Source organism: Bombus impatiens, unplaced genomic scaffold (assembly GCF_000188095.3).
Source record: "Bombus impatiens unplaced genomic scaffold, BIMP_2.2 scf_1060, whole genome shotgun sequence".
NCBI lineage: Eukaryota > Metazoa > Arthropoda > Insecta > Hymenoptera > Apidae > Bombus > Bombus impatiens.
In genome coordinates this window covers 184,525-197,644 of record NT_177479.1, presented here as the reverse complement: position 1 = coordinate 197,644, position 13,120 = coordinate 184,525, and the positions used below count along the sequence as shown (strand labels likewise).

The following is a 13,120-nucleotide window of genomic DNA, read 5'->3' as shown; positions in this document are numbered from 1 at the left end:
GCTGCCGCTACCACTGCAGGTGCAGCGAGTGCAGGGGCAACGAGCGCATTACCTGAAAATTAATTTATTTATTACAATTACTATCGAAATCTCCCGTGATATAAAGGAAATAAACTTGATTTAAGAAGATGATCACTTACCAACGACAACGCCCAGTCCCGGTTCAGAAACGACAGTAGGTCCAGCAACCGAACCAACAACGGCACTCGGGCCGGCTACGGCTCCAGTGACTACTGCAGGTCCAGCAACTGGTCCAGCTACTTTAACTGCTCCAGCTGCGGGACCAGCAACGACCGCTGATCCTACATGGGCACCAGCTACGCTTACAGCACCCACGAGTGGGCTGACAAGACTCGGTGCAGCTGAGCAAACCGACACGATTGATACCAGAACAGCCTAATAGAAATATGATTAAACAATTATTTTAAGAAGTAATCAACATATGTCGATACCGTGAAGTTACTATTGATGCAAATAAAATAGAATCGAGAAGCTTACCAAATATTTCATGGTTGCTGCTTTATTCTTCAGCGTTGTCTATCACCTTAATTGTAAGACTGCCAATTAATCCCGCGATAGCTGCTTTTATACTCGGTTCTGACCCTGAATCTATAGCTTTCCCGACATTTTTCCATTAGGAAATGTCACACCATTACCATTGCCGGCCCGACCTATTTCTGTATGGAAGAATGTCTTCGTCGCGTGTCTGTGTAAGCTATTAAACTCCGCGTCGAAGAGACACTTCCAGGCAGTCCCATCGTGCGACGCGGATTAATTGCACCCATCCCGTAATATCGGGAACGGAACTCGAGCGCCATAAGTTTGAGGAATTCACGAGAATCGGCGTTACCTCGTTATCTTTATGCTGTTCTGGTTTTGTCGGAATTCATCCCACTTAGACTACTTGACGTAAGTACTCGAACTTGTTGCGCATCGTTCTGATTTCGTAGTCGGAAACGCCGCTTTGTCACGGTAATTCGCTTCTGGGGTGTGCCCGTTCGTCTCGCGAATTCATCGTGACGTAGAGTCCAGTGCTGTTCGAGAATTTGGATAATGTCTTTTCGTGTCTTTTTGGTGGTTGACGACACCGTGGGATTGAGACAAATTTTTATCTAAATGCTAACCGAAGATTGCATCTATCGAATCTTAAATGAATTAGTAGTTAAACGTTTGAAACCACTGCGTGCTTTTTGTTATTGTTTTAGACGTCTACTTTATTTTGACAGAAGTAAATTTCTTTAAACGCTGTTCTTGTTGAAGCGTATCCTTCTCTAGACTTTTACATTGCTTGAACAATTCTGCACTTTCTTTAAATCAACTTTGGCATTGTATCTCTTCTCGATTCTGAGTTAGATCTTTCCAATATTCATTTAGCAGCCACTGTAAGTGTTCCTTAAAAGAAGAACAGTACTCGCAAACATTTCAAGCTCTCCCTATACAATCGTGGCTACAATTCACATCCTCCAAAATATTTACCAACATCCTGTTTCAACGCTTAAACTTCAAAGCTCGAAAACCTCAAATAATCCCGGCATCTTGACGGATCACACGAAATCACAGACCTCACGGTGGAAGCAAGTAAACGTTTGCTTACGCAAGCGTTGAAAGTCATCGAGGTGCTCTTCGCTATTCGACTACTTGAATTTCATGTCCGCCGTATGGAATCCACGTCTGTGTTAAACGACTGTCGTTTTGTTCATGCATAAACCGTGGGACGTAACGACTGGCCCGGTACTTGTTGCTGTTCGCTCGTGGACGTGCCTTTGAAATGGTAATGCGCATGGCGCTAATAATTTCCTTCAGCTTCCCACAGGAACTAGAAGCCGGCAGAGTTTCGTAAAAAAGACGCCGTAAAGCATCTTCGTCGTGGCATTTCCCAGAGGCTGGCGCGAATGAAAACAGAGATTAAAGCAGAGCCATGAAGTAGGATGGTAATTGTACTCAATATGGAACACTGCAATATCTCGGCAAGTAATTATAATACAAAATCAATTGGCAATGGTGTAAAATATTTCGTTGGAAGCAAAAGACAAGCGTATTCACATTTGAGATTCGCTTGGTAATCCGTCGATCGTTGTATTTGAAAACGTATAAATGTTCTCGAGAAGCGAGTTAAATGGTAATATTTTTTAGTTGAAGAAAATAAAAATATATCATCTTTCTATGATTTCTCATTAAGCGTATTTGGCTTTGAGTGTCCGAAAGAAATTTACCGTTAAATTTATTTCATTTTTAATGTGATTATTATTTTTCTGTCCTAATATATACTTATGTACCCAATGTTAAACACGTTTAGTGTACGTCATATAGAACATGCCAATAATGCTGCTATAGACGAATATGATACAGAATTATATTTATTTTGTGGTTGCAATTCCCAAAGAGACAATAATGGTGAAATATGGATCCGATGTATTCGCTGTTTTCATTGGAATTACACTCCGGGATATGCTTCAGGCGTTTCACGTGTGAAAGACAAAGAAAATTAACAATATAATACAATATAATAGAGCATAATGTAAAATAAGCTTAAAAAATGGGATATATTTTATTACTTGTCTTCTTTATTTGAATAATTATTTTTACAATTTATTACATTTCTTTACAAATATTAACAGCCATTTTGTCAACTCGCCGTACTTGATCTTTTTTTTTCAGTTTTTACCATGAGTTCAACACACTTAAACTTTTGCATAGTTAACTATTAACAAACAAATATCTATTAATTTTATCGCGTTTTGAAGTTGGTTTTATTGAGAAGAAACATGTTTCTCGTTTTGAAAAGTTTTTAAAATCAGGTGTTCCATATTGCAATTACCCTATAAATGTAGAGAGAGAGAGAGGTTCGTTACCAAAGCTATGTTCGGATATCATTAGAGTACAGTTCAAATGGGGAGAATACTCGGCTGATTGGAGTGGCGTTCAAGCAATTTCCTATAATTACCGGCAAAGGTGGACAGGTATCATCCCACGACACACTGTCAACGATATAATAGACCGCGAAATGGAGCCTGGCCACGTCACAATGTCGACGATAATATTCCGGGACTAGAACAATGCTCCGCCGACCGGTGTCATTATAAATCGTGGATTGCATGTCACAATCACTAACGCAATAGGTGCCTTTGCTTTGACTCTTCGAGTGTGAAATTCTTAAGGAATTAGAGATATTCGACAAAGACTTCGATGAAATTCCTGCTGTGGTAGATTCGTGGCAGTTGATTGTCTCGGGCTTTTAGTATATTGTAAGTCACTGTTGTGGCGTACAGAATTGTTTCTCTAAATATTTTTCTTTCTCCGTCAGCTTACACATTACGCTTGCTAATTGTTTGCTAAACAAAGACAATACTAAAAGTTTCGCGTTAGTCTCGTGTACCAGTCGCAATTACACTGTAACATTTCCGCACTTGAAACTTCGAGGAACGCCATTGTCCTCATTACAACATTTGGTCTTTTGTTTCGGCCGGACTGGAGGACATGTTAAACGAACTTATTTACCTGGAACAATTGAAATTTACGAAACAATGGTTGCCTGTTGCCGAACACGGGACATCTATTCCCCATTTACTTCTCATTTAAATCCCCCAGTTAAATAATTATTCTGATTATTCTCGTTGAATAATTCAATTAACATTACGCTGTGTGTAATCGAAACAAAGTATGTTTGCAAACGTTACAGCCAAGGCAATAAAGGGACATAATGACAGAAACGAGAAGTGCACTTCCTCTCCAAAGTGGTATGCGTTTATTATTATATAAAATAAACATATAAACGATACATTGTTATGTACACGAAATATATATAAAAGATACAATAATGGAGGTACTAGCGGTAAATGACGGAGATCGTGGCGCGGTCGGTTTCAAAATGGCAGGCATCGGAGGAGATCAGTCGAAGATGTCATTATGTGTATGGGTGTCCAGCGTGAGCTAAAAATTACCAGTGGCCATCAGCACGAAGGATGCTTCCAACTCCAGCTGGTCCAGCTGCTATGCTACCGGATGGTCCTGCAATAAGTGCCGGAGCGGTGATGGGACCGGCAAGGGCTGCAGGATGTGCTGCAGGTCCAGCCAAGACGGTTCCTGAAAAAGGATAATATAAAATTAGTACGAACATACATACACATATTCCAGAAAGAGACGACAGCGTTCGAATAAGGAAGACATCGCGATAGAGACGCGATAAAACGTGACAATTCGAAACAAATAAACGTTGCTGGATGAGTAAAGATCGGTCTACTACGCATGGTTGAATTTATCGTCCATTGTGTGTATCGTATTCATAATATATGGATCGTTGCACGTTCAAAGATTAAGTACCTTAGTTTCCTGACAAGGATATATGGAACGCGACTGGTTTGCAACAACAATATCCAATCAACATTACGAAAAAAAGCACATCGATTCAAACGTCGTTGTACGCTTATCTTCGGGTACCATTCTAAGACATCCTCTTATCAACGTAATCTATCTACAAGGCCTATATTATGGATAAATATACCGGCGAGTGTCAGTTCGTGGAATTTACGAATCTACTCTACTCACCCCATGGTGCACCCCAAGGAGCGGCTACAGCTGGCCAGGGTGCGGCTGCACCAGCAATGCTACCGGAAACTAGAGAGGGACCAGCAACTGCTCCAGTCACTACGGCGCCACCATCCACAGCTCCTGAGAGGCGAGCAGGTCCGGTAGCTGGTCCTGCAAGGGCAGCAGGTCCCACGATCGGTCCACTGAGGGCAGCAGGGCCTAGCAGAGGACCAGCCAGAGCTGCTCCAGGTGCCAAAATCGCCGAAGGAGCCGCAGCCGCTACCGAAAGAACAGCGACGAGGAAGACCGCTACGAGGGTGCACATGTTGAAAGGTTTGTCGAAGGGCTTGCTCGTTGCTAAGCTACTGGAATAGTTTGCCTCGATGGCTGGAGTGGATGTGCTGGCATCTGACTGACTCGATGGTGCTTTTATAGGGGCATTGTGTACACTCTGGGCACCTAGTTGCTCCCGCCAACCCCAAGGGCGGGGCACAGGACACGCCAAACATTCTCTGCGGGCTGGGCGCGTGGCCGTTTCCTCGGCTTATCAGCATTAAGACAGTCATCGAGTAGCAGCGACACACGGCTAATGCTTAACGCCTCGCAGCCCACCCGAGGCCCTGGAGGTCGCCCGCTCCAATTCAACATGCCCGTTGCATCCGTTTCAGCGACGGTTTTTACGATTGTTTCTGGCCTTGCGTATAGAACACGGTACTCTATCGACCAGAAAGATCGGCACGCCGATACCACAAAGTTTGAGTGTTTAATGGCTTCAACGTGGGTCTAGGTAGTCACGGTCCGGGGCTTTTCATGGTTAAAAATGTTGCATTGAATTTCTGGAGAAATTAAATTACATTGCAAAAAAGCCTAACTAAAGTGTCTACGTACTTAGAATCGAACAAGATTTAAGATTTCCAATTTAATTCCTTTAATACCACGTGCAGACTCTATCGATCGATCAACGTTAACTGTAAACTCGATTCAAATTAAAGATCGATGTCTTTCGTATCGGACATATTCGTCCGTATTAAAGTCGTAGTATAGGTAGCATGTTCCATTGACGAGATCATCCTTTCCTGTGAAAGATCCTGCAATTTCATGGTCGAAGAAACCTGTCATCACGACCTTCACGATCGAAGAAGAGTCGTTTCATCTTTTTCTTGTCGATTTTCTAAACAAAGAGACAGATCTGAACGAGCACGCGTCGACAGCCGTGTCACTATGCGTCCGCATTGTGCATTGTACATCCGTTTAGGCGAGGCACTGGGTTGCGTAGCCCACGCGTCGTCCCCAAGTTGCGATTGTCGCCTGGAATGACTGTCTCATTGTAGTCGGATACGCGTGTGTTACGGTGGCACCAGCCTCGCAATGCATCACCGAGCCTCGCGCCACGGATCGTTTCGAATATCATTGTTGGGCGTAGCGCGCGCTTTCGAAGGTGGCAAAGGTGACCGGCGACGCGATTGTTCGAATAATTGTGCCCCGCCACGGCGAAGTCCTTCGAGGGGCGGCTTTAATGGTACGCCTCGTTTCAGAGAACAAGAGAAGATCGCGAAGTCTACTTTTTCTTAGAACGATCACGCAGGGTTTAAAAAGCAACTCGCTTTTTCCTTTCTCGGTCGAAAAAATATTCCGGAAATTTCTCTCCTCTTGGAGTTTGAAACGACTTCCATTTGGAAAGTGGCTTCCTAATCTCTCGCTTGATCATTTTTTATTACTTTTATATATTGCTGGTTGAGAATAAAGTATCGTATATACTAAATATCGTAGATATTTGAAAATTCATAAGAGGAAACCACCTTTATCAATTCGTATATCTTTTTGAATGCATCCGTAGTTTCAATATTTATTCAATACGTTCCCATTATTTTTACTCGTTGATTTATTTCAGCATCGACTCGTGGCCGTCCATAATATTTCTACTTCTCCAACAACATATTTGTAATATTGGATAATCCCTGTGGATATAATTTCCAGTTATATCGTACACTGTAAAGATCTATATCTAATTAAATTATATTTGCTCCTTCATATTATAAATTATACTTCTAATTACTAGAATGCACTGTTACCTAAAGAAATCAAAAGGGTTGAATGGTTATGAGCGTTTGATTTAAACGACCCAGTTAAGATTGAAACAGAAGGTCGCAGTTAGGATCAGATATCGAAGATCACGCGATGGCCAATCGTTCACGAAGAAAATCGAGAACAGGAATAGATTTCTTGTCGCGACAGGTGCATAAAGGAACGTCGGATCAAGAATGACAGAGTATTTGATTTATCTTCCAGAGCGATTTTAACACGAAGTTGTGTGCCACTTTTAGAATCGCGAATAGAGCTGGTGAAAGATAATGGAACACTGACGTATATGTCATGGTAAGATTACAATGTGTAGGTGTTTTTGTCCAGGGTAATTGTAATGCGCATCGTCTGTTGCGTGTAACTGGTTTACCATTACAAAGCACGAAATGGGAATAGAGGAGGATTATCAGTTTAGAAACACGATCCGCATGGTCTCGTTGTTCGTTGCTTCGATAACGTTTATCAATGTCCACGATATTATTTTCTTATCTTGTCTGATTTCTTAATTATAGAAGATTTAGAAAATGAAAAAAATTAGAAATTGATATGAAAGGGTAATACAAAAATTCTCAACATCAAATCTCGAAAATACGAACGGAAGTCTACATTTTAATAAATAGATTCGCACAAAGGAATCTTGCACAAAGAGATGGTATGTAGGTCGTTATTTCGATGCATTCCTTACGCAAATCCAACGCATAGATCATTTTTCTTTCATTTCTAGGCGTGGTGTCTCCAATTCGATTCAATATTGCGTCACCTTATTTACAGGTTTTTGTCCGATCGGCCGAGCTTTTTCACCCCGTCACGGTCTAACAGACCGCTGCTACCAGCCCCGCCTTTACCCCCGATAAGTTCACCGACCCACGTGTTCGCGTGTGTCGCCTATAAAAGCTCACTTAGCATCAACATGTACGGCAATGTTCCTCCGTGATGGCTGATGGAAAGTCGCTGCTCGGAATCTCGGTGGCCTCCGTCATCTACGAGAGGACATTTCACGATCATCGACCTAACTAGGGGATAGAAGGGTCGAGAAACACCACAGGCGGCATCGATGGATTCTTCGATTAAAATTTCATCAACATCATCATCTTCGGGTTTCTCAGTCTACAAAATTGGTATTGGTTTCTACAGTGGCCGTTATGAGCGTGCACCACGAAACCACGACGCCATGGATGGCGCCACACGGTGGCCATCAACTTTCAGGTAAGAAACTTCCATATTTATGTTGTTTTGTTTCGAGTCAAGTTGCCGGAGATATCGAGGATATGTTCGTATTTTCCTTTTTTGGGATGGAGAAATTAGACTACGACGCGAACGAAACAAACACGTTTCTCAATTTCCGCGGGTGGTACACGGGCGAAGCGAATCGCGATGTGAATAACGATCAAGCCAAGGAGAACACAGAACGTACGCGTAAGATTTATTTTCCCGTTTCTAGACCGATTTTCTGACCCCGGAACACGCCGTTACGTACCACACATATATATATCCCGCTCGTCCTGTTGAAAAATAACGAGTTATTTTTCCAACTGGCGAAAGACCCTCCACGAGATCGTGTCTCGGGTCGATGTTTAAATATCCACGGATCTACGATCACGTTCGATCCATATCCCTTCGATGTGGACGTGTCATCCATACGAAAATCATCTTTTGAACGTAACGAATCTTCTGGTTCTCTATTGCCTCTGCACGATTTTTGTATTCTTAGGACATTCAGTACACCATCGAGGGCGTAAAAGCAGCAGCGCGTCGAAGGATCCATCGATCGGCCTTCCTCGATCTCCGGCAACTTACGAGACACTAACGACCCAGCCACAACCATATCTACCTCGTTATCGGCCACACCTTTCGTCGTTCTTGTCCGTAACGACGCTGGGCTTCGCGAAAACAATTCGACCTTCTTGCTTTATGCCAGAGCGAGGTCGATCCGCTGGAATGTCCACGGTAGTCAACCATCTGTCCAACTTATAATTCCTGTTCGAGACAGCTTAACTGATTTACCGCAATTTGCCGCGTTCGTTGATGAAATACAGGCCAGGATGTCTCACGGGCGGATGGGGAGGGTGGAGTTACGTGTCGATGCTTCCTCTAGTAGATTTCTTTGTCTTTGTAACTTGTACATTGTGTATATAGCGTGGGGTGCTAATCTTCGTCGTATGAAATGTAAAAACAATCGAGGATCTTGTGGTTCACTGTTGTATTATATATCTTTTTACTGAAACTGTTTAAAAATAAACGTATACTTATGAGCAAAACTAAATCTGCATTTGTTTCATTTTTCATATTGTTAGCGTGCAATTTAGAATTTTTTGGCGATAATATTCGGTATCTGATATGTCGATACTGGCTGTAATCGAGACTGCCAGGAATCAAACTGATTAATTCCATTTTTTCTGTCCTTTTCAACTTCATTTTCTAAGCAGGTAATTAATAGGTATGTGACTTATACAATCAACCACTAAAATCGTAAAACGTACAATGTCTTCAACCATATTTACTTATTTCGTTTTACCTCATTTTCCATTTTACGACTTCGGGATAAAGTATAGGAATAACGAATAACAACTCATTGTGCATATCGAAGTCTAAATTAGGGCGCATCATTTATTTCCTTTAATTCCGCGCTACCATTCTGAGCACAGCAAAATCGCAATAAATAACCTACGCTTCGCGTAATTTAAATCGACGTCCTGTGAAATGATCCCGCTTAAAACGTGAAAAAATTTCTCCCAGTGAAAGCATCAATTCACGATTTGTATTTTGTGAAAACTCATTGTAATAACGAAATAAAAATTATAGGAGGGTAGAAACGTATTTTTGATACCTCTTTTATAATTGTTCCAATATCGAGTAATTTAAATTTAAAACATTGTTCGATTATTTCTAACCAGTAATTGAAACAATTATTCATCGTTTTAGTAAAAAGTCTTGTGATTTAACAATAGAAAGGACTGCTTACGCTCCACAATAGAAGTGAGGTATAATTATATTGTCGGAATAATTATGAATGATACTGCACACACGCCATTCACAAACAGAAGAAATAAAGAAAAGCAGAGAAAAATAACGAGAGTACGATGCATTTAATCTTCCTTTTCAGTGATCACAAAACTACGATTGATGATCTATATTTCTCGAAGAATCGCGTAGGCTATTGATTTTTAAACGTACTTAATGGAAAGCTTTATTCATTTAATTACAACGATCTGATTGAATATCGTAAATTTTTTCGTTGTCGTGTTGCCTCCGCAGAATGATCGGTCGAACGGAATCTAGTAACCTTTTAGAATTCGTGCAGGTTCGATGCACTGTGGTCGGTGGCGAAACGATCGATCGATGCATCACGGCGCTGCCACGATTTTCTCACGAAGACGGAACTCTCGTTCTTCGATTTCTTACCTCGGTATTAGCTAAGTCTCGTAGCTATCGCGAAATGGTTGTCTCTGAAAATAAATCTTTCCGTAGAAGCAGAAGATGTAGGTTTACGCTATTAAGTGGAGATAGTTCTCACGATTGTGCATGAATCTCGTGATAAATTCTCTCGCCTGTCAGCTCTGCTTTACATTCAGTTTTTAATGTAACCGTATTGTTTCAATCTTGTAGTAGACGTTTAAAAATTTGGATGTTACTCATGCGAATTGAAGCACTTGTGCTTTTAATACATTAAATTATCAAGTGCGCGCGAACTTATTAGGTACTTTAATTCACAATGGATTTATCGTGTATTTCGCTGAAATTTTACCCGATTATCGGTGTAATATGATCAAGTGGTTTGAACTCGTATTATGGAGAATCGGTAGCTCGAAATAAGCCACTTAAATGGCAATTGTTCAATCGTAAAAACCGAATGAAACGGCTTGCAGGCGGAAAATATCGCCGTGGCTACGATCTGTGACGAGGATCAAGTCGACCTTAAAAAAGCACGCGGTAATTGTCGTGTACAGATTCCGCGATAGAGTCAGCGCTTGAAAGAACGACTTAGGAGATAACGCAGAACTCGTGTACGACCTTCGGTGAATTATGCGCGCGTGGTTCGTTAATCTGGCTTTATTCGCTCTAGACCGCGGTACCAGCACACCTGTGTTCACTGTGATCGATCTACACACAGGTCGATTATTTTTTAAACGATGTCGCAAAGTCGAGGCAATCGTCGCGTTTGTTCGAAGATCGTCGAACCGTATCGCGAATCATACATCTAACGATATTAACCTTTACCACAACTATCGATATGTTATTCCAACGTGTCGATATCCGTGTCAACGGTTCAACTTGGCTTCGGTTTTGTCTACCCTCTGATAGTGGCCCCTTGTAGTCGGATTCCACGAATGGTTACGATGAACTAACAAAACTTCCAGAACTACACACCAGAATGATAAAGATCGATAGTGGATCGCGTGAAACGCTTTTGTGATCCGTTTCGATTCGTTGCGCGGTAGCACGATCGAAGAATTTCATACGAGTGCCAGCTTGTTTATGTAGAGAAGCCGTACATTTTATTCTTCTTGGCAATAAAAGAGTAATAAAAAATGGACGGGTTAGATACTGACACTGAGAGCAGCAAATTTGGAACGTGGAATAAATACACGCGGAGGTTCCTTTTTGCAAAGACAAAACTAGAGCGTGCATGGAATCGACGCATAATTATTTTACAGCTCGTTAAAATGGGACGCATAACGAATTTAAAGCGACGTAAAGGTTGACGACTTGTAACGATATAACTCCATTAAAGCATCGCGTGCGAGAATTTCGAGTACATAGTTAACAACATGATTAAACGTGTGTAACTAAATCGTGTATTACCGTAAGAGATCAGTTAAAGTTACGCGATAAATAGCGAGCGATCTACGAATATCTATGTTACAAACTATTTATTATCTACTTAAAAAAAAGTAAGGGTATATCAACTGTATAAAAAGTTCTTATTCGTATTGCATTATCGTTATAAAATCATAGTATCAAATGTATCGCTAACGGGGATCGTCGTGAGACAAATCTAACGATATAACAATCAGATATCGTATTGTAGTTTAACTCCGCTGATAATTCATAGAAGTGGATACGATCGAGAAATTTTTAAAATTTTTGTTCTGCCAACAGCTCTCATTCGTTACCAATGACCGTGCCCAGTGTGGATCCCACCAAAGCCAGTTCCGTGGGTAGTAATTTTGCCAGAGGGACCAGCGATTACCACGGAACCAGCATTAGGGCCGGATACAGCGGCGCTTCCGGATTGAGGACCAGAAAGGACAGCGCCATGGGACGCTGGTCCTGCGAGAACGGCTCCATGCGATGCTGGTCCTGCTATTACCACTCCGTGACTACCGGCTCCCGCGTATCCAGAGTATCCGGCATATCCCGGATACCCGGTATAACTATAGGCTGGACCGGTGTATCCCAAACCTAGAGCGAAGTCGGATCTTTTTATATGCGATAGGTAAATATTTACCATGTTGTATTTCAGACAAATTTGAGTTCGAGTTCGAGTTTGAGTTTGAGTTTGAGTTTGAGTTTGAGTTTGAGTTTGAGTTTGAGTTTGAGTTTGAGTTTGAGTTTGAGTTTGAGTTTGAGTTTGAGTTTGAGTTTGAGTTTGAGTTTGAGTTTGAGTTTGAGTTTGAGTTTGAGTTTGAGTTTGAGTTTGAGTTTGAGTTTGAGTTTGAGTTTGAGTTTGAGTTTGAGTTTGAGTTTGAGTTTGAGTTTGAGTTTGAGTTTGAGTTTGAGTTTGAGTTTGAGTTTGAGTTTGAGTTTGAGTTTGAGTTTGAGTTTGAGTTTGAGTTTGAGTTTGAGTTTGAGTTTGAGTTTGAGTTTGAGTTTGAGTTTGAGTTTGAGTTTGAGTTTGAGTTTGAGTTTGAGTTTGAGTTTGAGTTTGAGTTTGAGTTTGAGTTTGAGTTTGAGTTTGAGTTTGAGTTTGAGTTTGAGTTTGAGTTTGAGTTTGAGTTTGAGTTTGAGTTTGAGTTTGAGTTTGAGTTTGAGTTTGAGTTTGAGTTTGAGTTTGAGTTTGAGTTTGAGTTTGAGTTTGAGTTTGAGTTTGAGTTTGAGTTTGAGTTTGAGTTTGAGTTTGAGTTTGAGTTTGAGTTTGAGTTTGAGTTTGAGTTTGAGTTTGAGTTTGAGTTTGAGTTTGAGTTTGAGTTTGAGTTTGAGTTTGAGTTTGAGTTTGAGTTTGAGTTTGAGTTTGAGTTTGAGTTTGAGTTTGAGTTTGAGTTTGAGTTTGAGCACTCACCGACTCCACCGTCATAGGGGCCGCTGTAACCCTCCACGTGAGCAGGTCCGGCGACAGAAGCAGTAACAACAGCGGATCCAGCAACAGCACCAGAAACTTGAACCGGCCCAGCAACGGATCCAGAGAGTTTGGCTGGTCCTATAGATGGAGCAGCCACCATGGTCGCTCCAAGGTGAGGTCCAGCAACACTGGTTGGTCCTAAGGCGGGTCCAGCGATTGCCACTCCATGAGGATATCCGAGGTGACCCCCATAAAGTCCACCATGGTATCCACCATAAATAGCCTCTCGGC

At 41.6% G+C, this 13,120-nt stretch overlaps 4 protein-coding genes across 4 annotated transcripts in view; 1 reads left to right on the top strand and 3 right to left on the bottom strand.

Annotated features, from left to right (window-relative positions):
- LOC100749851 (elastin) overlaps positions 1–642 on the bottom strand; it is a 7,651-nt gene extending 7,009 nt beyond the window's left edge. Inside the window, exons 1-3 of the mRNA XM_033323526.1 lie at positions 499–642; positions 141–396; positions 3–52 (exon numbers count right to left, since the gene is read on the bottom strand). Of these exons, the coding sequence (XP_033179417.1) occupies positions 3–52; positions 141–396; positions 499–510 (318 nt within the window). The 5' untranslated portion in view covers positions 511–642. The remainder of the gene's footprint in view (positions 1–2; positions 53–140; positions 397–498) is intronic.
- A 91-nt stretch (positions 643–733) lies between these two features.
- Positions 734–8,872, top strand: LOC100747860. The gene is made up of 3 exons (XM_003493216.4): positions 734–909; positions 7,381–7,815; positions 8,321–8,872. The coding sequence occupies exons 2-3, from the start codon at positions 7,752–7,754 to the stop codon at positions 8,581–8,583; spliced, it is 327 nt and encodes a 108-aa protein (XP_003493264.1). The 5' UTR covers positions 734–909; positions 7,381–7,751; the 3' UTR covers positions 8,584–8,872.
- On the bottom strand, positions 3,723–4,947 carry LOC100747739 (tetra-peptide repeat homeobox protein 1-like). Its single transcript, XM_003493215.4, has 2 exons — positions 4,546–4,947; positions 3,723–4,083 (listed from the first exon to the last, which is right to left on the bottom strand). The coding sequence occupies exons 1-2, from the start codon at positions 4,850–4,852 to the stop codon at positions 3,938–3,940; spliced, it is 453 nt and encodes a 150-aa protein (XP_003493263.1). The 5' UTR covers positions 4,853–4,947; the 3' UTR covers positions 3,723–3,937.
- Positions 8,873–11,171: 2,299 nt separating the features above from the next.
- LOC100749732 (shematrin-like protein 1) overlaps positions 11,172–13,120 on the bottom strand; it is a 2,770-nt gene continuing 821 nt past the window's right edge. The window contains exons 2-3 of the mRNA XM_033323525.1: positions 12,830–13,114; positions 11,172–12,012 (exon numbers count right to left, since the gene is read on the bottom strand). Of these exons, the coding sequence (XP_033179416.1) occupies positions 11,720–12,012; positions 12,830–13,114 (578 nt within the window). The 3' untranslated portion in view covers positions 11,172–11,719. The remainder of the gene's footprint in view (positions 12,013–12,829; positions 13,115–13,120) is intronic.